This window comes from Colletotrichum aenigma, assembly GCF_013390185.1.
Source record: "Colletotrichum aenigma strain Cg56 chromosome Unknown KSG_Cg56_contig02, whole genome shotgun sequence".
Lineage (NCBI taxonomy): Eukaryota > Fungi > Ascomycota > Sordariomycetes > Glomerellales > Glomerellaceae > Colletotrichum > Colletotrichum aenigma.
In genome coordinates this window covers 1,619,510-1,642,090 of record NW_023500908.1, presented here as the reverse complement: position 1 = coordinate 1,642,090, position 22,581 = coordinate 1,619,510, and the positions used below count along the sequence as shown (strand labels likewise).

Below are 22,581 nucleotides of genomic sequence, written 5' to 3'. Positions count from 1 at the left end.
TGCAGTGCACTCCAGGGCCTTTTGTAAGTTGGTTCAGGGTCTTTTGTAAATTCAGAAATGGATTTGAGCCGTGTGATTGGTGCATAGCCAGATCGTATCTAGCAAGGGCGTGATGATGGCAGATAAAGGCGCAATAGCAGACGATGTAGGGAGCCCAGGCCATGCATACACATGAAAAGGGCGCGCCGAAGAACGGCGTTGCAAGGGTTGGTGGAATCCTGACTGCTTATGGGACTCGTAATACGGTCCGAGAACTGACGAAGAAAAGGAAAAGACATAAATGCGAGGAAAAAAAAGTCCACTTTCAAATCTGAACATGAAAGAAGTCGTCGTAACTGAGGTATTCCGTGATATATCTATTTCCTCTATTGATGAAAGTACGATTCTCCCACTATGGGTAAATGTCTCTTAAACTGACACTCCTCAAACTCGGCATCGGGGTCGGCATCCGAACCCAAATGAGTGGAAGCGTGACAATCTCGGGGTGGGGATCATCATACCCAGCACAGGTACCTATGTAGGCTTGACGGCTCGCACTCCAAATGATTCATCTGCGACTGGCTTGTACGCAATGGCGGCTCACAAATCGACATTTTAGTCAATCTGCACGCTTCGATTCACACATAATTGCTTGTAACTTAGCTATGTTTCAACTTGGAGCGAAGGCAGTGTTGCACATGAGAGACTTCGATTCATCAACGATTGGCTCGGCTATCGCACACGCCCCGTCCATACAGCGGCGCCGTGCCAAGCGGCAAACACGGCACTGAGGCCTGACTTTTTAGCCTCACTTTCTCTCCAAATGATCTCTTGTTCCCCGACCCTTGTGCATCCTCTGGGAGCTTCTATCGTCAGCCGTCCGCCCTCAGGGTAGTTTTCCAGGCCTCTCACGTTGGAGCTGCTGGAAATGCCGACTGCACAAGCTGAGCACCGTGTTGAGCGACAGGTGGAGGAAGCCTACGTGAGTTGAACCACCGCAAACACCATCTTCCATTAATTCTGAGGACCAAGTAGCCTAGCCGCCACCCCTGGCTCCCTGCAAAGACGCGTGAAGGCTATCAACACGAGTTCCCGGGTTCAGATCTTGAAAACACTACTCCAGATAAGAGAAGAATCCTTCCTAGAAAATTCGGAGTAGACGACTCGATTGAAGCCAAGTATGTCAATTCAGAGGAAGATGCCGCAACCACATTAGAACTCCATGAGATGATGGCAAGTCACCCGGGCCTAACACCTCACTCTTGCGCCCATTGTCAGGAGTGGGAAATCGATTTTCGTCATTTTCGATTGAATCATCGAGGTAGCCTGGATGATAATCAAGAGCACGAATATCGTGGGTTTGAAGATGGCTTCACTGCTCGATATGCCCAGGAAAAGGCGGAACTTGGCTGTGATTTCTTCAAGAGGGCCCCGAAAGAACGGCGATCGGACTTTCAAAGTAGGAAGAAGAAAGCTTTGAGCGGAGACGAAGTTTCGTACGTAAATATGCGAGAGGATACCAGCACCAAAATGATCTTTCACCTTGCCTGGGAGGGCCCCGATGCGGACGGGTTCGGTGAGGTGTATGAGGTTTACCCTGCTCCTGGTATGATCTTCCAACTTCACAGTTCAATACAAATAGTCAAGACATATCATGCTAATTCACTAGTGAAGGCGACAAACCTCGTTCTAGCGCATTGATAGGCCACATCCCACCCAACCTAGTCTCGAACTCTCAGCTGAGTTACCGCCGTGTCAAGCAATGGATGCACGAATGCCAGAGAACCCATTCGAAGTGCTCGTCTCGATCGAATACATTCGTTCCCACAAGATTGCTTCATGTTTCAGGAACTTCCCAAAATCCAACTATTAAACTCACAACTACGCCACGAGTAGCACCTTACGCGACTCTCTCTTATTGCTGGGGCGGAGACCAAGAAGCGAAAACGTTGAAATCCAACTTTGCGTCTTACCAAGATCATATCGACTTCTCCATCTTGCCAGCCACGATCCAGGACGCTGCCATAGTCACCATTCAGATCGGACTGTCGTATTTGTGGGTTGATGCGATGTGTATTATCCAAGACGACGAAAACGACAAGATGACAGAGATTGCAAAGATGCACGCGATATACCGATGCTCGCTTATAACAATAGCACCATCAGAGGCGGCTACTAGCAAGACCGGATTTCTCAGGCCTCGAGACATGTGGCGGCCCATCAAGATGAAGGCCCGATTCGATGACAACGTCTTCTCGGATGTTCTTCTGGTCCCAGAAGGCAGCTCGTGCAGGCCAAGTGCAGCTCTGTTCCAAAGAGGATGGACGTTGCAGGAGACGTTATTATCTACCCGTGTTCTAGTCTACGGCCTGAGAGAGCTGACCTTCCTCTGCTTGGAAGGCATCAGATCAGAGTGCGGCTCGCACTTGACAGTCGAGGAGATCAACTGGGCCTTCCACCCTGGGAGTAAGATCCACGTGAATATGGAACACCCGCAAAGTTGGAATTACTTGATTGCATCCTACTCGGAACGCTTTCTCACGATCGAGGGCGACAAGCTGTTAGGTATTGCGGCACTGGCTGAAGAATATGGACGGAGCAAGGGTGTTGATGGGTACTTCGCCGGACTGTGGAGGGACAGCTTCCTGAAGCAGGCGCTCTGGACCACGGCATCGTACACCGGATCCCCGAAGCATTCCAAGGGATATATAGCCCCTTCTTGGTCTTGGGCGAGTGTCATTGGCGAGATCACGGGCTTCGGAGCAAGCTTCAACATGCCTCTGGCGTGGCTACCCGAGACAATGCCAGACAACATCACATGCGAGTTGATTGATGTCCAGACAACATTGATAACACCAGAGAATCCTTTTGGAATTGTCAGCGACGGATACATGCTGATACGTGGCAACATGCGGAGGGTCATTTGGAATCGCGAGCACGGCCGGGGCTCGGCATGGAACGGTATAGGGTGTCTCGCATCAAATACCAAAGAAAGTCTCGAGGAAAGAGAAAAGGTACTTCGTGACCCGAGAATGGCGTTCAGGATAGACCACCAGCAAGACTGGCTCGAGGAGGACTTCGTTCTTCTATGGAGCCTTGAGATTTGCAAGACGGATGATGGACGGGGGTATGCGCTTCTTCTTGAGGAAGCAGATGTCAAAGCAGGGGCGTTTCGGAGAGTAGGTCGACTACAAATAACCTCGGTGGATGAGGCACGGGGTAATTGGTTCGAGAGCGAGTGCATCTTCCGGGAGGTTATGGTGATCTAAGCCATTGAGTTTTAGATTTACTCGATAAGGCCTCTGATGCCCTGATATTAGACGGAAGTGGCAACAAAGCGTTATTTACTCTTTTGGCCACGAGAACGACTCACACGTTAATAAATCCCTTAAGTCTGTCAAACCCAGGCTCAACTTGGTCATGGTGACATCCAATCACGGCAGGAGGCTCAAAGTTATCAAAAACGCGATTCCTATGGATTCAGACTGCTGACTGAATCATCTGTGCCTAGCTAAAAAGAACGGGTATTTCCCAATGACTCCTCATAAAGAAACGCAAACCCTGACGCCGTACTTTGCGGCTTATAATCGCGGCTTATAACCTGTTCCATTGCCTTTGACCCTATAAAAACTCCGATGGTCTTCCGTAAGACTCTGTCAAAAAGAAGGTTGAAACCCCCCATCCACCCAAGCTCAAAATGAAAGAGGTCGTGTCGCAACTGAGTGTTCATTTCAGAAGTAATCTGAAACCCTGGCGTAGTCGTTGCGCTGGGCGATGCTAGGGATCTCGCGCAGGTCCTCCAACGGAGTCTGGTTGGGGAGACGAACGAGCTTGAACTGCTCGAAGAGCCCATTGTGCGTGTTCTTCTTAGTTCCAGACCAAGTGACGCTGTAGAGACCGTCGTAGCGCATACCGCATAGAGGAGCCCAGACGGAAAACTTCTTCTTGTCGGAGGAGGCCTTGCGGAGAACGCGAACGGGTCTGCCGTTCATCTGTGAAACGTGAAGAGCAGTGGTTCCGCTGGAACGTGGGGGGCATTGAGTTGGGTTCTTGTGTTCGAGAGACCGAGAGCCGGAGTAGTACAGGACGTCTCCGTGGTCGACGTCGATCTCATCGTAGGTTCCGCTGACAATAACAGAGTAGGCGCCTTGGTCCTTGCGGCCGTGGATACCGGCCTCGGAGGAGCCATGTGCGCCGACGAACAGGGCGCGAATCTGGGAGGCGAACCAGTCGCCGACGGTGAGACCATTGTGACCGATGACTGCAGCTTCGCGCTGCTCGTTCTTGTAGTCCCGGTTGAGGCACTGAGTCTTGCCGTTCATGCCAGTGAGTGCGACACCATGCATGATGCCTCTTCGGCCCCAGACTGGGTGGGCGGGAGCAGGCTTGCGAATGGGGTATTTGCCGTCACTGTCCGCATTGTGAGTTCCGGTGCGAGAGCGACGAGTATTGACTACGGCCGTGGTCTCGTTGTCGCTGGCCGGCGGAGTCAGGGCAAGCGCATCCGCCCTCTGGGCCCAATCATAGAGATCCTGGGCGCGACGCTTGTCCTCATCAGAGAAGTAGCGTTGCTGAATAGACTTCTCAGGATCGCATACAATCTTCAGACCACTAGTCAGACGTTGATGGGCCGTGTCGACAGAGCAAAGCTCGCGGGGAAGGGCATTCGGGAAGGCTTGCTTGCAAGCCTCGACGTAGTTCAGATAGTCTGCGAATTCCTGCTTCTTCTCGACCACGCGAGGGGTGGACTCATCGAGAGCCTGAGGCCTCTTGGACCAGATTGCGAGAAGGCCGAGGACGTTTTTGTTGACCCAGGCGAAGTACTTTCCAGGAGTGCGTTCCCGGGGAGAAGTGGGGACGGTCTGGGTGGAAGGTGCGGGTGGAGGGCCGGTGCCTTCCTCGACTGGAGCGACTGCAGCCATCGTTACTCTTGGATTTATCTAATTCAAAAAAAGGTTAGTAATCGAACTGGTTAAAGTTGAAGTCGATGGTTCATACCGATTGAACGCTTGTGAAATTCGTTGAAATTGTGGCGGTAACGCTGTCGGTTTCTCGGCAGGGCGTCTGTCGGTTGACCAGCCGCACCTAGTTGGTATCGTGAGGGGATAACCAGTCAATAACTAAGGCTAGCAGTATAGCCAAGCCTATGCAACACTTCCCAGCCCGTCAAAGCTGGTGTCGCAACTTGAGGCAGGCTGACGGTCTGTGAGTGAGGGAAGTGTGTTGTTGAGGGGTTTAAGCATGGACAGTTGACGCGCGGGTTGGAAGGTGAGGTCGGTGGTTGCAGAGTTGCAGTGTCGGTGGTCTGTGCAACGGTCTTCCGCCGAAAATCAGCCAATCATGTTGCACAGACCAGGCGCAACTACCCCACCGACAACAACAACTCAGATCGAACAGGAAGGAACGCCGCAGTTGATAACTGCCATTCGCTCCTTCCGCTCAGATAACCCGAAACCTTATCAAATCCCGTCGCAACAAAATATTGAGATATTGAGACATATCGGGGACTTTTCTGTTGGATGACCAACCCCCCCCCCTCCTTTGTTGACCAGCGTATTCACAAATGCGTCAACTTGTATCGTTCAAGAACTCCACAGCGCACGAGGCGCGACTTAAGAGGCGGCAAATTGGAAGCAACGCGACGACAGATGTCATTTGAGTTGCGCAATTCAAGCTCACGAAGAAAATTGGCATGTTGGGCACCCTCAATGGAAAGAATCAACAGGTTCCGTTATTGACTTTCTGGGAAATGACTCTGCGATCTTGGATTGGGAAATCAGATGCCTAGTTCGATGCATGTACGGCCGTTGTCCATTATCTTGGTCGCGCTGCGCTCGTCGCCGCGGAGTCTAGCTCATGCGGTGTCGATCCATCAAGTTCATACGTGGGTAAAGGTGAACCATCCATCTCGACTCGTGACGGTTGAGCTGACATCTCGCTAGGCATTTGGTACGTGTGCTTGCCAGCACTTCGTTCGCCATACGCCCATCCCCCTTGGTCGCTTCCATCCGGCCCGATCGCTGCGGCCCCGGAACTCCGCTTCTGCTTCCACACAAAGAAGATGGCTGCCAGGATCAGACCGACCCCGGCCACACCTCCGACGACTGCTCCAGCTACGGCACCGCCTGAGATCCCACCCGAATCTTCGTTTCCCGCCGAAACCGTACCCGTCGAAGAAGCAGCCGTCCCGGTGCCGGTGGTCGTTGCGGTGTCCGAAGCTGCCGAGGATCCCGTTGCTGTTGTCGCCAAAGTTGACGTCGCCGTCACAGAGCATGACGAGGTGCTCACGGCACCAGCCCACGAAATGTTCGCAGGTAGCGCGGTCGCTGTCGTTGACGTGCACAGGAGGGCGATGCCTTGGCTGTTGTCGCGGTATGTGCCATTGGAGCCGTCCATGCAACACCATCCTCCGTTATCCAGCTTGCCATTTACACCCCAAAGCTTCCAAGATGAATCGGGACACTACGGAATCGTCAACTGCAGCTCGTATGCGAGGTTCGGGAGTAGGACGAGGTATGGTACCTGGGGGTATTCGAGAGCGAGCGATCTGCAGTCTTCCGGGTCTGCACCGGGTAAAGCGCGTCAGCTTCTAATCAACGGCCACAATGAACAAAGTTCGGGAGGCGACTGCATACCTTTGCAGCAATAATTGCCGACATAGTCGCCATCTCCTGTGCATGTGTATCCCGAAGGACAGCACCGAGGTTGCGCGCCTGTTCCGCACTCGACCGGCGCGCTCGGCGGGCAGGACCCCGGAGCCCGGAGAGCCCAGCCGCCGTCGTAGCTGCATTCCTGGCTGAGCGCCGCCGGAACGCTGAAGAGCGCCACCACTAGGCTTCGGACGCGGTTTCGATCAAGCATCATGGCGCTCGCGGGTCAACGGAAAAGGCGTGAAGATGCAGACATTCGAGGTCGAGGAAAAGAGAGGCCGAAACTAGCGGAGCGATCGGGGAAGAAGACAAAACTCTTTCCATGAAAACCTCGTAAACACGCGATTTCCAGGGTCTAGCTTGGGCAGGCATCAGTCCACCGTCGTCGGGAGTCAGCCCTGTGGCCGCATACGAGGCGAAGCTGGCTGAAACCCTCACTGAGGGGTCTGGTTCGTCAATTGGGCGGGCTCGCCCGCCCAACCGCGCCACGGAAGCGACACGATTTCTTTTTACGTGCTGCCAAGCGCTGTGAAATTGCAGTGCACTGCCTGAAAATACCCTGTTTTCCGTCCTGTCGTGCAGCACAGATGGGGAAAATAAGCGTAGCTGAAGAAGCTAAGCTGTGCTAGCGTCTCGGCAAGCCGAACAAGAATCACAGCCACACAGCTTGTAGGGCGCTTATTCTTCTCAGGGAAATCTGTCGCATGGTTTGTGGCTTTCAACGGCGGTCGAAAATCGAGGGAGATGTGTGTGAGGAAGTGCGAATACGTCGTGAAGAGAAGAAGCCATGAAGCCAGCTTTAGTCTTATACAGGTCATCTTTGAATTTTCGAGGGCGCGGTTGACTCTGTAGTCGCCTTCCCTTGCCCAGGACTGGGTACCCATTTAACGGATGCAGGGGACTTTTGTGTCTCCTCTCGCCCCATTCGACGGAGTCTGGGGTAATTCCGTTGCAAACATGTTTGGCCCAAGTTCATGAAGTCGAAAAGATCTCGAGCGTCTTCTCTGTTTGGCTTCTCAACTCCTGACTTGACAGTACTAGGTTTGCAACAGTGGTCAGATAAATTATTCGGAGAAACCTGGCAGCCCAACATGTCTGTACGAGCTCCCTCGACCAGCATGACCATGTGATATTCCCCTGCGAATGTTCATGGGCTGAATAGGGAGTTTACGTGAACAAAGTGTTGAGCTTCATTTATTGAAAACGGCTCATTGTAGAGTGGCGGGCAGGTACTCCAGGTACGGGCATTCGAAACCATTGGCATGCCGTTGGACTTTGAAAATGGGCATTGACTGAAAGCTCTTGTCCGTGCCATCTGTTCAAGGCTGAATAGCCAAGATAGCTCCGCGCCGGCTCCGGCCACCACCCCGAATTCATGATGACCCACTTCGTTCGTACCGGTCATGGCAGCCGCGAGTGTGGGGTGTTGCTCTCGGCACCGGCGGTCGGCATGCCCCGCAGCATCAATACTGCGGCGATTCTGAGCAGGTTACCCATGAATACTGCCGGGCGGGACGGATTCTTCAACCGAGTGGAGAGAGTGTGGCCAGCCCGGAGCGGAGGGTAAGCTGCCTGCATAAATATGCAATGCGGGGGTTCGACCTCCAGCACGCCATCGAAACAAATGATGGTGAATCAATGGCGTGCGCTGCAAGCGAATGGCGCAACAAACCAAAGTGGACGAACCGTAACATCGGCCCCAGTATTCACGTCTTCCGCACATTGCATTCTGGACAACTGTGAACCTGGCTCAGTTTCGCGTCAAAGTCGATGGACAAGATGAAGAAATAGCGGCTCAGGTTTGGGTTAAGCTTAGAGAAAAGCTCCGATAGAGCTGGCGCGCGTCTTGGAATCAAGCAGCAAATAGCTTAGCCCCCTGCCGTTGCATCCTTTCAATATGCAAAACGCTCAGCGGTCATCGTGACTCTCTGATCCCAAGTTTTGGATCTCCTCGGAAGACAATCTGTTCAGGGGTTCAACCTGGATAAGCAACATGTCGTCACCCCCTGTGGGGGGGCATCGTTTTACCAAAGGGGCAAAAATCGGGGTATGGCCGCTGTTTCCTGCCTGTGGATGGTAGTTATTACCCATCACGCCTTTGAGGTTCCCTCCGTGTCTGCCGTTTGGCTAAGAAATGCGGCGACCGGTAGCCCGGTTCTGTCACCAGGGGGGTTCGGGCGGCGACCGAAGCCAGTGTGGAAAGATATTTTACTGCTTCCCTCTTAAATAGATAGGGGACTCGCTTGTGTAGGTAGATGCTTGCTTTTGCTGCCCGTTGTGTCGACTCGACTTCGTTCCTTCTTCGAGTTGCCGTCCAAAATGTCTGCCCAGCAGCAACCGACCAACAAGCCCTCGCCCGCAGGGTCCATCACGTCTTCGGACCACGCGGGTGCAGACTCCAAGACCGGCACCGGAAAGGATGTCCGAGACGTAGTTCCCCCGACCGCTCCAGCTTTGGCGACACAGCAGACTCAACGCATGGAAGCCGCGCTCGGCGACGCTATCCTTCGTTTCTTGAGAATTCGGAAGGGCCCTAAGGCGGAAGAATACGACCTTGACGCCGTAGGTTGCCTCCGCGGTACTTCGATATGTGGACTTCTAGCTGATCAGCAGCATCAAAGATTGCGACACAACCTAGCATCTGGGATTCCGAGAATTTGGAAGAGTACAAGGAGGCTTACATCCACCCGCAATGGGAGAACAAGGAGGCTTTCGACCCCTCATTCCGCTGGACTTGGAGAGAAGAGCGGCAAGTGCGACGCAAGGTTGATTGGAAGATTATGGTGAGTTTGGACGAGCATCGCACAATGCCTTTGGTGAACGCGACTGACTGACTTGCAACAATCAGGTCTGGTGTTGCGTCATGTTTGCTGCTTTGAACATTGACAGAAACAACATCAACAACGCCGTTTCTGATGACATGCTTCCTGATCTTGGCCTCACTCGCGGTGACTACGTGAGTACATCCGCCAATGTTTCGGGTCCCTTACGATGCTAACACAAAGAAGAACCTTGGCCAAACCATCTCCCGAGTCGGTTTCCTTGTTGCCGAGCTTCCATCTCAGTTGATCTCCAAGCGGTTCGTCAATATCAGCCGACAAGTAAATCTGAAGCCCATCTGACCTCAATAGTATCGGCCCGGATCTGTGGATCCCAATCCAGATCTGTCTTTTCAGCACCATTTCCGGCCTGCAATTCTTCCTCAAGGGACGGGCGTCATTTCTTGCCACCAGATACCTGATGTAGGTTATGTTGTACCTGCCTCTGCATGACACTTTATTGACTCGGACAAATCTAGCGCCACCTTCCAAGGTGGCTTCATTCCTGACACAATTTTGTACCTTAGCTATTGGTATACGGGCACGTCTGTGAGTAACTTCAGTGAATGACAAGGCTTGACGGTCTTTTGCTTACTCTGACTTAGCTTCCAATTCGTCTGGCCTGGTTCTGGATGTCTTCCCAAATTGGTAAGTGGTGCAACCAAGGACACGGTTCAGTCCAGCAGCTCACATTCTCTGCAGTTGACATTGGTGTGGGCTTCGCCGCGGTCGGTCTTCTGTCTATGAGAGGTATCTTGGGCTACGAAGGCTGGAGATGGATGTTCCTCATTGAGTAAGTTATTCTGCTTCGGACCACTGAGCCCTGCGCTAACCTTTGACTTCAGGGGCTGCTTCACATTCAGTGTCGGACTGCTCTCATTCTTCTTGATGCCGCAGTGTCCCGCCCGAACGAGGAGCTGGTGGAACCCCAAGGGCTACTTCAAGGAAAAGGAAGTTAAGATCATTGTCAACTCCGGTGAGTATCCCACACGCTTCAACTTAACTTCAAACAGACCCTCATCTAACCTTCATATCACATAGTCATTCGTGATGATCCTCAGAAGGGAGGCATGTACAACCGACAGGGCCTGTCCGTCAGGCAGATCTGGGAGTGCTCCAAGGACTACGATATGTGGCCACTGTACGCCCTTGGCCTGCTTTTCGGCTTGCCCAAGTACCCGGTCAACCAGTACCTCACTCTTTCCTTCCGCGGTCTCGGTTTCAACGTCATCCAGACCAATTTGCTTTCGATCCCGAACATCGTTGGCTCCAGTATAACCATGCTGCTCATTACTGCTTTGAGTGAGCTGGTGAACAACCGGAGTTTCGTGTCGATGGCCGAAGATGCTTGGTTGTTGCCTTGCTTTGTGGCGTTGATCGCATTGCCAGACCCGATCAGCCCGTGGGCATACTTCGCCATCGCTACAGTGTTGCTCTCGTTCCCTTAGTGAGTACCAGATTGACTGACGGAGGCTGCACGAGCTAACAAGGTCTAGCACCCATCCCATTCAAGTAGCTTGGACGAGTAGAAACGCAGGTTCGGTGCAGAACAGAACGGTATCTGCCTCGTATGTCTCCTCCTTCTCTTTGAAGTCGTCGCTTTGCTGACCCGTCTTTAGTCTTTACAATATGTGGGTGCAAGTCTCAGGCATGATCGGAGCGAACAGTGAGTCTTAATGTCACCCGCGCAACGACAGGAGACTAACCTTAGCTACCAAGTCTATCAGTCCAACGATGCTCCGCGGTACTTCAAGGCAAACAAGGGCCTTTTGGTTATCTGCATCTGGATGTGTGTAAGTCATCACCACCCCTACGCTTTACAAGACCAGATGCTCAGATTGTTTGCAGGTTGTTCAATACCCATTTACATTCTTTTACTACCGATGGAGAAACAACCAAAAAGCCAAGGTTTGGGACGCCATGTCCCCAGAGGAGCAACACAACTACAGAACCAACACGACGGATGTGGGAAACAAAAGGTGAGCCACTTCTCTCTTACATCTTGGAGTCTCACTGAATGATGTTACTAATCCGTTATACAACCAGGCTCGACTTCCGCTTTGCGACATAGACCCCAAAGGTCTACTTTTGTATGCTTCGGCGTAGACCCAACAGTGTTTGGTTCTTTTCTGGTCGCAGTCTTGGGTTCATAGCAAGCCAAACAGAAAAGAAGCGTGCGATCCATATTCCTCTCTAGATAGAATCAAAAATGTCAGTTTCATCGTCTTACGAACAAGTCCATTTTACGAGTTGCGAACGGGGACATTTGCCCCGGGATTATCGTCAACCTATGCCCGTAAGCTGATCCTTGCCAGCAGTGTCTCATTCCTTCAACCGAGCCGGCGGGATGAGTGATCCATGGTAAAAGTCACAGACGCAGGCGCCAATTATTGAAGTCTTGTTATTGTAACGCGCGCGTCAAGATTAACTCCCCACTGAAACTCTCTTGCCCCTTCTCCCGGTGGGACAGCCCTTGCTTGGCTGCTCAGCTGAATCTTTAAGGCTTTGAAACAGGGGTGGTTGGGGTAGCACCAGCACCACTGCAAGGTGTCCGCATGTAACCGCAGCCCTGTAAGGTCGCTTTGATGTCCCCGTAACTCTAATAACGTATGGTGATATTCCGACAGACCCGCGAAAAAAGAAGGCTTTTCGAAGATTCTACGCCGGATTCCTGCGGATAAGTCCTGCTGGGGCCTGCTAACCGATGGCTTGCAATGAAATCGTCAAGGGTAACCGATTCTCAGTTGATCTGTTCTGTTTGAGTTAGGTTTCTTCTTATCGGGTGCTCGTATGGCTCGTATTCAAGGTCATCCCGCCGTTGCACTTCTTTCCCACCAAGTGTACACATTTGCGGGCTCAAGTGCACTCCCCGCTTCCGCGCTCTCCTTTTGAGCGCTTGAACGACGCTTTCCGTATGTGCTCGGCTCTAAGTTGAGGCGACTTGTGATGACAAGAGAATAGCTTTCGCCGAGGAAGTCTCCTCCATATTGCTTGTCAAGGCCCTGGGATGGGCGTGTTGAGGCTTAGTTGACCTAGGGCAGGAGCCTCTGGAGCATTCCGAAGTGCCAAGTCCGCTCCTGCCGTGCGGTAGGCTCCGCTGCTCCTATCTTCGGGCTGCTGCAAGGTAGTAAACGCAATGCAACAGAAAGGTTCAGCAGGAAAAATAAGCTGCCCCTGATGAACGCAGGATTTGCAGATTTTCGCTCGTGAGCGACTGGCTTAAGCCAAGCGAAAGCTGGAGTCATGACCCCTGTCTCTCAACTGTCGTCCCATTGTGACACATGCCATGAAGCAACTCTGATGGTTGCGCGGTAAGCTTAGTTTGGCACTAGGTTTCGCAGGGATGCTGGGGTCTGCCACCGAGAGTGTCGTATTCCTCGGTGTCAGCGATGGATGCTACGCAGCAAAACAACGAGTACCCATCGCCAAGATGTTTGGGAAGCGATGCTACAAGAATCATGGAGAGATGGTAAACAGATCATGCTCGTTTGGCAGTATAAAGGTTGATCGAGCCCGCACCGACTATATTGGAGATTGCTTCGATCCCAGCGACAACTTTCTCGTGCATTCTTCCAACCGACCAGACTTCTAATTCTTTTCCAATCTGCTGCGCAGAATCTTTCAATCACAACTTTCATAATGAAGTTCTTCTCTATCATCCTCTCTGCTTGCGCCGCTGGCGTCCTCGCACAGAACGGGTATGTAAATGTGGTCGGTCGCGCCGCGCCTCCTTTCTCGATTGTGTTTGAGGTCTTCGAGTTCCTTGGCTTTATGTGGCACATGGAAGGAAAAGCCTTTGCCAATACCGTAAGCTAACCCGATTATTCTGCGACAGCTGCGGCTTCCCCGATGGACCGGATTGCAAGTCTCTCGGCAAAGGCGCAAACGGTCTCGAACAATTCGCTGACCCCGATGGATGTTGTCTGTTGCCCCTTCGTTGCGGCAACGGAGACGGTGGCGAGAGATGCGAGCGCGTGAGCGGCTCTAGTGCGGGCAACACCAGTAACAACACCAACACTGGCAAGAAGACCAGAAAGAACAACGGAAAGAGAAGGCTCTAGGCGACCAAAATATCTAGCGGCAGACGAATCAACAAGCTCAGCAACAGAGCCGATGGTGTCGCGCAGGCACTTCATAAGCAACTGTGCCAGGTCTCTCTTTCCTAGATAATTCAAAGTAATAGGTCGAAGGGACTTTTCAAATCAACATTTTCTACGTCGCCAAGGACCTGAATTTCAAATGTAACATTTACCACCCGTGACGGAATTGTTTATTTGCCAAATAGTCTCTATGGATCTGCCTTTGAAGTTGTAATACTATAGCCTGTCTATTTCCTGGGCTGTTTCTTCGCTTCCAAATACAATTCATACTCGTAGCTTGAGAATAAGAAAGGCGCAACTCCTTTGAGGTCTGACTCAAACAAAGGCTGGCTTGCATAGTACTGGGGTCATGTTAGCATGAGCTTGTTGAGAATTGAAAAGAGAGCTTTCTCACCTCGAATGTGCCGTTCGAGCTCAGACTACCAGTCTGGACAGTCCACTCGTATAGAAGGGCATTGTCGTTCTTGCGGACCTCGGCAAACGTGTCCGTCATGAGCTTGTAACCATCCAGGGCAGCTTTCAGATATTTATCCCCTGTGATGTAACCGAGACGTACACTCTTAAGCAAGCCATAGACGAACATGGAAGAGCCTGAGCTCTCGATGTAGTTACCCCACTGGCCCTCAGTGCCGGGAGTCATAACCAGCCACCACCCCTTGGTCTTCTTATCCTGCGCCGCGACAATGGCATCGGCGACGGACTGCAGGTACTTCAGCAAGCGCTCACGGCCTGCATGGTTCTCTGGGAAGAGCTCCAGGGTATCAACCAGGGCCATGATGTACCAACCGACTGCACGACCCCAAACATGCGGGGAGGCACCAGTCTCTGGGTCAGCCCAGATGGCCTTCTTGCTCCAATCGAAACCATGAAGCGGGAGACCGTTGGTGCGCTCACGCTCGGAGATTGTTCCGGCGTCAACGAGGTCGTATTGAAGGGCGATGTCGTCCCAGGCGGTGGAGTTATCGGCATCGAACTCGTGGGTCCAGCGAGCATAGTACACATCTAACATGTAGATGCCATCAAGCCACATCTGATCGATGTAAACGGGGTATCTATGGTAGAATCCTCCGGTGGGCGTGCGCCCAGTGCGATCGATCTGGTTGCGCAGTGTTTGGGCTGCTATCTTGTATATTTCGTTGCCAGTGAACTTATACAAGTCGAGAAACGTGTGACCAAAACGGATGTCGTCAATGGAGTTGCTGTTGTTGTACAACAGAATCTCTCCATTCCATGCCGGATACAGAATGACATCTGCATAGTGCTTGACATAGTTGTAGTACTTCTCATCGCCGGTTCGGTTGTATGCCAGAAGGATACCGGAGTAGTATGCTGAAACGGTATAGGCGAAGGTGGGTTCAACGCCGTGCTTGATCTGGGAATCGGCCATCCACGTAAGGTATCGGGTCTCCCCCTTGAACTTGGTTGTCTTGATCTTCTCATCCGGTGGAACTGTGAACCATCCATTTGGAAGGGAAACGGAAGCGGCTGCGAAGGTGGCGCTCGCCAACGCAGTCGTGACAAGAGTTGAGACCTTCATCTTGAAGGTGGACTGCAGGCTTGATATTGCTGCGAAGTTCTTCGATAGAGTCAATGAGGCGCTTGCAGTTCTAAGAAAAAATTGCCTACTTGTACCTACGCTTATTTATACAAATTTCCAGCCATATCAAGCTACCTCCACAGAATTCATCAATCTCGTGAAGTCGCAGCCGACAAGGTTCCCCTCACTGACCCAAGATCGGCCAAGACCCTGCGGTCAGTCTTCTTCTGCTTATCCGACGCATTGTCTTGAGCTGCAGCTGCGTATTCCATCGTATGTCTGCCGCATGCTTGGACTAGTAGAGAAGACATCATCCTACGCCGAGTACCGAGCAGCTTCATGCTGTTCCACGGGGACGGAAAAGCAGACCCTGGCTTAGACTGCGGGGCCCAGGGTCGGTCTTTGCGGGGAAGCCATTGGGGAGCTACTCGCGGCGGGGAACTCGATGAGCTTACCTTGATGCTTATTTGCACCCTAGAGCTCACTGATAAACTTTCCTTTGTGAAGTTCGTACCTTTTTTGAACGACATACCATCTTTATCAACGCATCAATAGCTGGCTCGCCTTATGGAACGGACGAGACCTGGTAACATCCGCGGATACTGCAGCCGTTTCTTCCATGTCGGCATTCAAATCTGTCTGCGAGTAATCACGGATGCCGGCACAGCGCAGCTGCAGTCAAACGAGAGCGGGAGGTGAGTGCCAGTCGAAAGTGCGGCTGGTCCCAAAAGACCGTCAAAAGCTTCCTAATCTCTGTGATCGACTCCCTGAAACAATTTATACACCAATCAGCGCTTTATCCCGGGCTGGAAGATCAGGGCCTATCTGGCGGGCGAATCGATTTATTTCCCTCGGTTGTTTGTTAGACTGGACTGCCTGCGTCAGATCCTTGGCACCATGTTCAATGTGACTGGGCAGCGACGCCTTTCATATTAAAACCCCTGCAGCATCGCCATTTTGCCAAGACAATGACCTGAGCCGTTGGACACCGCCGAATGGTACTTTGAACTTATCCGCCCAGCAGGTAATGCGTTGAAACCGGGTCTTTTCCGCGTCAATCGATGAAGTAATTTGGCACCACGCACGTCCAAAATTGTGCCCATTTTGTGTCGCTAGCAAAATCTTCAGGTTATAGAAGTATGCTAAGCCCTGCTGGTTTTGAATGGCTCTTCAGATCAACAAAATAATTAATATAGACAGATTCTTCGCAAGCCTGTGGTATCAAGCTGCCATCTATCAGCCAAATGCATTAGACCATATTCCATTGAAGTTCTTCAAGCATGTCATTGTGAAATCAAGGCTCTGTTCTGAATATCTTCCTCACAGTCAGTTCCATGATGATGTAAGACCTCCGTGTTCGCTTCCGAAGTTCCGATCAAATGCCGGTTTGATGGGTCTTGCCGGCGATTGCCGGGAACGGGCAAATCCGCAGGCCATGATTAAGCATGAGACACCCGGTCGAAGTGTTTTTGAAAGCCTGCGCACATTCTCCGCAACAACGACACTTTTCATTCTCAACTTCGCAGTCTAGAATTGTCGGTATCAGTTCCTCAATATGAGTGAAATCAGGAAGATCTATCAGCCCATTCACCCATCTGTCCGCGAGAAGCTGGACCCCGAATATGTTGCTCTCCATGACAGCATTATCCAATTCATAGAGCCTTCAGAAGCCCAGCCATGGGATCCATCTTCACGCTTGAATCCGAATCCTCTTGCACATGCCATGCAGAAACTAACCGGAGTTGGTCAAACCTGGGATGAGGAACTCGGTGGCGGCATTCAAGTCCGCGTGTTTGTTCCTGAAGGCGAAGCGCCCCCGGGAAGATGGCCGTGCTTGGTGTGGCTGCACGGAGGTGGTTGGGTCAACGGAGGATTAGACAGTGAGAATGGATTCTTGACGCATGTTTGCAAATGTGAGCTCCCGTTCTTAATATGCGAGGCAGGTGTTAACAGAACACAGACGTCAGATGCGTGATCATCACCATCAACTATCGCCATGCCCCCGAGCACGTCTATCCCGCTGCTGTATATGATTGCCTGACTGGACTGAGATGGGTAGTTGAGCCTGCTAATGCATCGCATCTCAATATAAACACCTCTCTTCTGACAATCGGCGGCCTATCTGCGTAAGTAAATTATCAAGTGATTCAATTCTCGTCCAGGTACTGATAGACGTAGCGGTGGAAGTCTTGCTGCTGTTCTCACAATGAAAGCCTCTCTGGAGAACGTGACACCAGCCCCCATTTCTCAAATCCTCATATGTCCAGTCATTGACAGCACTGCCACCGTCGAGACTGTGTGGTCCGCTTCCAAGCACGTTCCCTGGCTTACGCCTGGGCGAATGACTTGGTACCAAAGCCTCTACTTCCCGAACCATGAAAACAAGAGAGACTGGGATGCATCGCCATGCTTTGCACCCAAAGACATTATGACACGAAGTCCAAAAACCTGGATTGCTATTGCTGAGATTGATCTCTTGGCGCCTGAAGGTCTCAAGTACGCAGAGCAACTGAAGGATGCTGGTGTCGACGTTGATACCAAGGTTTACAGAGGAGCCACGCATTCCGTGCTGATTCTTGCAGGGTAATACGTATATTTCCAAATATTCTTTTTAGGCACTGACAAGTTCGTTAGTATACACCAAATTAGCCGGGAGTTGGTTCATGATGCATGCAAAACCCTTGCCGACGGTTTTGGTACGACGTATGACCCGTCATCGGCTCCCATTTACCCTCAGGATTGATGTTAAGACCAGTGTATCATTGGATAACCAAATAAGGTTGCGCAGGTTCTGCTTTTACCCCAACACTTGTTTGCTAGAAGCGGTGCTTGTGGCTCATTGGTTGTATAGGTCAAGGTAGACTGGACGGGTTTGAGGGGGGGAGAGAGAGAGAGCAAGTTCGGATGTGCAATGCTTTGCCAGAAGGAGAATTGAAACTTATGATTGAAAACCAGTTCCATCTAGTCGCGTTTAATATTTTAAAAAAAAGAAAACCAGGAAATGGTGTCAACAAATCCCACCCAACCCATAGATCATTATCATCGCCCGTGCGTCTCAGCTGCCAACAACAACGTCTTCAACTCCGCAAATCGTACCGGCTTCGGCATAAACACATCAATGCCCACAGATTCGGCGTTCCTTCTTGCGTCAGCGCTCGCAAGACCCGTCAACGCGATAACATTCGTCGGCGGTTGCATCCGGTGTTCGCGCTCAAACTCCCTGATATACCTGGTTGCTTCAAATCCATTGAGTATCGGCATGCTGATGTCCATGAGGATGAAGTCGAACCGACGCGGTCTCTCGTATTCGGGTGCGTCTTCTGAAATGTGGACTCCCGAAGCTTCTTTGAACCTGTCGACCGCTTCTTGTCCGTTTTCTGCCTCCTCGTACGAGTAGCCACATTTCTTCATGAACATCACCAGAAGCTTCAGGTTGATCTTGTTGTCGTCCACCAGCAACACGTGCAGCTTGCTGTCTTTGCGCTCCTTCAAGTCAGTCCCGCCAATTTCCTTGACTTGCACCGTGCCTAGCGACTTGCTGATTGCACGAGACGAAACTAGCTCCTCTTTGACTTCTTCAGGGGGTTGGTCATAGTGTACAATGACTCTGTCGTCTGGTTGTGGTGTGCCCATCGGGAATTCCTTGATCGTTGGCTCCATTTCGGCATTTGATGCGGTGACCGAGATACTCTCTCCGTTTGGCGCCTTTGCAGCCGCTTCTGCTCTCTTTAAACAGTTGCTGAAGACCTTGGCTAGCTTTCGTGGACCACAACTGTATCGAAATCAGTGTCATATTCTTAAGGCAATGAGAATGAAGAGCTTGGCTCACGGTTGTGGTATCACTTCAACGATCTGAGACATCTGGCCCAAGACCTTTGTATGTTTATGAGAAATCTGAACCGCTTCTTCCGCATTTTGGCAGACAATAATGATCGGAACCTTCCGTGCTGAGGGCGTTTGATGGTCGCGGAATCGCTTTTCGAGTACCTCAATAGGAGGTGGTTCGCAGTAAACGAACATGTCGGCGTCTGACACGTTTGTGTTGGTTTCTTTATCTACCTTCATGCCGAACCAATTTGAACAAGTGTTGAAAAGCACCTCGTTGATCTTGGAAACTTGTCGGGTGACAGACGCAGGCTGTGGTGTGGTGAATCCGTTCAAGAGCACAAGCTTCTTGCCTTTTGTTTGTTCCGCGACTGAGCGAATGGCCTCGTCAGGTTGATGAGCTGCTGGGTCGGAAACAGGTGCAAGCCGGAGATGCACGTCAACTTCCGTTCCCCTGCCCTGCTCAGACTTGACTTCTAAAGTGCCACCAAGAGAGTCCACAATCTGCTTGACGATGCTCAAGCCAAGACCGGTGCCAGGCTGGAATGAGTCTTCTTGGCTAAAGGGGATAAACAGACGGTTCTGTTGGAAATCGTCACTTATGCCCTTGCCAGTATCTGCAACCCTGATCAGAGCATTGACCTTGGACCCATCTGACCTGGCTTGGCCAGTAAGAGAAACAAGCACAAATCCTGACGTGGTGTACTTTAGAGCATTGCCAAAGAGATTCATAATGATCCTGCGGAGAGCGCCTGGTTGCGTCTTCACCATCCATGAAGTCTTCGGACAGATGTCAACCAACACCGAGACAGGCCCGTCGGCTCCCGGAGCTTGGTACTTGCCAATCTCGATGGGTCCTCCGAGTTGACCTGCAGTTGTTTTTGTTGATCCCAGCGCGGCTGCGCCCGCAAGTTTCTTGAATGAGTGGCCTGCCGCAATAGCGTCGACAACTTCCTCAACGAGAACACCGAGATCCACTACTGCCGTCATGCTCAGACTCTCAAGAGAGTCAGAAGACAGGACGACGGGCCTGTTTTGCCTTGCGCTTTTCCTCATTTGCGCACGTCCCAGTCGATTGATTTTACTGTAGTCGAGAACATGGTTCAGAGTATCGAGGAGCGTCTTGCCGCAAGTAGAGATGGAGTTTACGAGGCCCGCTTGGTATGTATTGGTATCGGAGTCCTTGAGAAGTTCTGCTGAGCCTAAAATTCCATGAAGAGGGCTGCGCAGCTCGTGACTCATGCTGGCAATGAATGTCGTCTTTGCGGCCTCGTTCTTCTGTGTGTTGATACGTCCAACTTGAGTCATTATGCTGTTGCTGAAAGCTCGGAGGTAAGAGAGGTCTTGGTCGAGATTCATCATACGCCCAGTGACTGACGTCCACAAGAAGCAACCTCCAGCAAATCTGTCTTCACTGTAGTCGAAAAGAGGAACGAAGACCACAGACTTTGCGCCGGGGATCTTCTTGAGAAGCTCTTCGTGGTCCATCCTAATTTTTCGGCGCCTGTTACCTTCTCCGGTTTTTTCGCCTGCTTGGGGCCCTGTTCTGATGAGTTCTCGGTCGCTTGCGCTGTCATCTTCCGAGGAAACGCCAGCCCCAGTTTCGGTGAAGGACAACGTTTTCCCCATTGGGAACATGGCAAAGTACTTCTCAAGTGTTCCGAGTGAAAGAGGAGGGCCCTGCTCCATGCCAGCGCGTGTCTGCTCATCAGTGATGGAGTAAGACAGGATTTTACAAGGTCTTGCTGCGGGTGATGTGTCAGAGTCAGAGCTGTCGAGTCCTACTCCTTCAGAGCCTGAAGTGACTGGTAACGACTGCTCGTCCTCGTCGGACGACTTTGATCCTCCCATCCTCATGGCCTTGCTCAGCTGTCTGGAGGTTGTGGTCGTCGCACCCAGAAAGACGACTCCGTCAGCGAGTGTCGAGCGTCGCAAAATGTCAGCCGCACGGTGGTAGAGGTTCGATATACTATCAGGCTTCTGCTTGTTAAATTGCTTGAAGTTGTTCCTTGGCGGCGATTGTGGTGGAGAGTTCGGCGCCGCCTGTCGTAGGTGTGTCGGCAGGGATGATCGAGGGGATCCGGATCCACGAAAGTACACATTGGCTGTCGAAAGAGGGCGCTTCGAAGAGCTGAGCGCCATCTCGGGAGGGCGAATCGTCGTTGGGTTCGGGGATACGTCGTCCTTGGCCAAAATGTTGTCGTCGTTCAAAGTGAAGCAATCCTCAACGAAAGCCGCCAATCCCCGAACGATACGCTCACCCTTGAAGCGATCCACACGGTCCCTTGCCCATTCTAGATGCTCCATCACAGTCTGGGCAATGCCCTGCATGAACTTGATCTCCTCGATTGTGAGTCCATCATGAGGGCGCTCATCCGACACAGCAAAGGAGCCGATTCTGTGTCCGTTTCGAGAGAAAATTGGCACGCCGGCATAAAACCGAACACCAGGCTCCGATAAAACATACGGGCGGGTTGCGAAGCGCGAGTCGTAGCGACAGTCGGAGACGATGAGGCCTGGGACGGTGTACGGCCGATCCTTCGGGGAGTCTATCGCGGTGCAGGTATTTATGAGGGAATGCTCGCAGACAGCGTCCGGACGAGATAGGATGGTTGCGCCGACTGTTTGAAGTTTTCATGGTCAGCATGACGGCACCGCAAGAGTAGGTTCCATCCCACGACTCTGCAAAGCCGAGGGCAACCCTTGGCACAGGCGACATGATGGCTCGTTGGAGCCGTCTCCTGGAGAGAGTCTACATACGCCATAGGTCGCTGTTCGTGCTGTTCACCGGTTCTTCCGCAGCCTCGCTGTCAAGCTCTCCCAGCTGGATGTTTCGAGTGGCTTCGGAAAGGATGGTCTGAGTGGTAGAGTCAATCAGCGATACCATGGCACGCCTGACGTCGAGCTTGAGGACGGCCAATTGGGAGAAGGCCGTGAGAGTCCTGTCCGGCGACGCCTTGGCCTGGTAGCCTGTGCTCTGCAGGTCAGGCGCCGCGATACTGTCGACATTGGTGGCGACGTTGAGAGAAGAACCCTGGGCGACTTGCCAGCTCTGGAGGTAGCGCTGAACCTCCCGCTCGCGCTGAGCCTCGGTGGAGGTTGACATCGGATGCGCGCGAACAATCGGTGAGGGGTAAGACGTTGCGGCGCGCCTGGGATGGGTTCTCGGTGTGGCCTCGGTGTTGAAGCAAGCTCACATCAGACGTCTCTCTGCATTTCTCAATTTTCCATTACTTTTTCTGGTCTGACATTTGCCTCTCAGGGTAAGATTGACGCGTCCCCGCCCCCTCGGCCGAGTTTTCGATCTACCGTGCGTGTGGGTTGTTGCGGTTGGGGTTCTAGAACCCGTTCGGGGCGGTCGACGTGGCGACACGTTCGTGGAAAAAATAACTCGGCTAATCTCATGGAGCGTGACATCATCCCTCGTCCAGTGAATCTCGATGAATCGGCCGAGGCTCCATGTTGCACGGATATCTTAAGCGATGCCTCGATCTATTCGTCCGTTCCACCTCGGGGGGGTCCCCGGTTCCATGCGGAGCCTGTGGTGTTCCAGGACGCCTATCCGATGTCGCCAGTGACAATGACTCGTTTGGATCAAGTTGCCCACGCGATCCGCGCCGTTCATTACTAGGGAACTGACCAAAGCCTAAGACAGCTGCCAAGTTCACGCA

General features: G+C 52.1%; 7 protein-coding genes across 7 annotated transcripts; 4 read left to right on the top strand and 3 right to left on the bottom strand.

Moving 5' to 3' along the window:
- Window positions 1-907: 907 nt before the first annotated feature.
- CGCA056_v002461 (uncharacterized protein) lies at window positions 908-3,248 on the top strand (the record flags this gene model as incomplete). The annotated part of the gene is made up of 3 exons (XM_037317719.1): window positions 908-961; window positions 1,015-1,555; window positions 1,654-3,248. The coding sequence occupies 3 exons, from the start codon at window positions 908-910 to the stop codon at window positions 3,246-3,248; spliced, it is 2,190 nt and encodes a 729-aa protein (XP_037182759.1).
- A 462-nt stretch (window positions 3,249-3,710) lies between these two features.
- Window positions 3,711-4,901, bottom strand: SUVH5 (Histone-lysine N-methyltransferase, H3 lysine-9 specific SUVH5; the record flags this gene model as incomplete). The annotated part of the gene is made up of 1 exon (XM_037317718.1): window positions 3,711-4,901. The coding sequence occupies one exon, from the start codon at window positions 4,899-4,901 to the stop codon at window positions 3,711-3,713; it is 1,191 nt and encodes a 396-aa protein (XP_037182760.1).
- A 4,047-nt stretch (window positions 4,902-8,948) lies between these two features.
- CGCA056_v002459 (putative transporter) lies at window positions 8,949-11,519 on the top strand (the record flags this gene model as incomplete). The annotated part of the gene is made up of 15 exons (XM_037317717.1): window positions 8,949-9,191; window positions 9,251-9,412; window positions 9,478-9,585; window positions 9,638-9,708; window positions 9,761-9,871; window positions 9,928-9,997; window positions 10,054-10,096; window positions 10,151-10,241; window positions 10,294-10,424; window positions 10,490-10,895; window positions 10,945-11,016; window positions 11,068-11,114; window positions 11,168-11,241; window positions 11,297-11,427; window positions 11,495-11,519. 15 exons carry the CDS (start codon window positions 8,949-8,951, stop codon window positions 11,517-11,519), a joined length of 1,785 nt encoding a protein of 594 aa, XP_037182561.1.
- Window positions 11,520-13,087: 1,568 nt separating this feature from the next.
- Window positions 13,088-13,509, top strand: CGCA056_v002458 (uncharacterized protein; the record flags this gene model as incomplete). Its single annotated transcript, XM_037317716.1, has 2 exons — window positions 13,088-13,146; window positions 13,284-13,509. 2 exons carry the CDS (start codon window positions 13,088-13,090, stop codon window positions 13,507-13,509), a joined length of 285 nt encoding a protein of 94 aa, XP_037182560.1.
- Window positions 13,510-13,775: 266 nt separating this feature from the next.
- yteR-0 (Unsaturated rhamnogalacturonyl hydrolase YteR) lies at window positions 13,776-15,085 on the bottom strand (the record flags this gene model as incomplete). Its single annotated transcript, XM_037317715.1, has 2 exons — window positions 13,776-13,889; window positions 13,943-15,085. The coding sequence occupies 2 exons, from the start codon at window positions 15,083-15,085 to the stop codon at window positions 13,776-13,778; spliced, it is 1,257 nt and encodes a 418-aa protein (XP_037182565.1).
- Window positions 15,086-16,640: 1,555 nt separating this feature from the next.
- Window positions 16,641-17,672, top strand: CGCA056_v002456 (AB hydrolase superfamily protein; the record flags this gene model as incomplete). The annotated part of the gene is made up of 3 exons (XM_037317714.1): window positions 16,641-16,998; window positions 17,046-17,211; window positions 17,264-17,672. 3 exons carry the CDS (start codon window positions 16,641-16,643, stop codon window positions 17,670-17,672), a joined length of 933 nt encoding a protein of 310 aa, XP_037183374.1.
- Window positions 17,673-18,124: 452 nt separating this feature from the next.
- Window positions 18,125-22,016, bottom strand: dokA (Hybrid signal transduction protein dokA; the record flags this gene model as incomplete). Its single annotated transcript, XM_037317713.1, has 3 exons — window positions 18,125-18,857; window positions 18,915-21,531; window positions 21,671-22,016. The coding sequence occupies 3 exons, from the start codon at window positions 22,014-22,016 to the stop codon at window positions 18,125-18,127; spliced, it is 3,696 nt and encodes a 1,231-aa protein (XP_037182567.1).
- Between the last annotated feature and the right edge of the window lie 565 nt (window positions 22,017-22,581).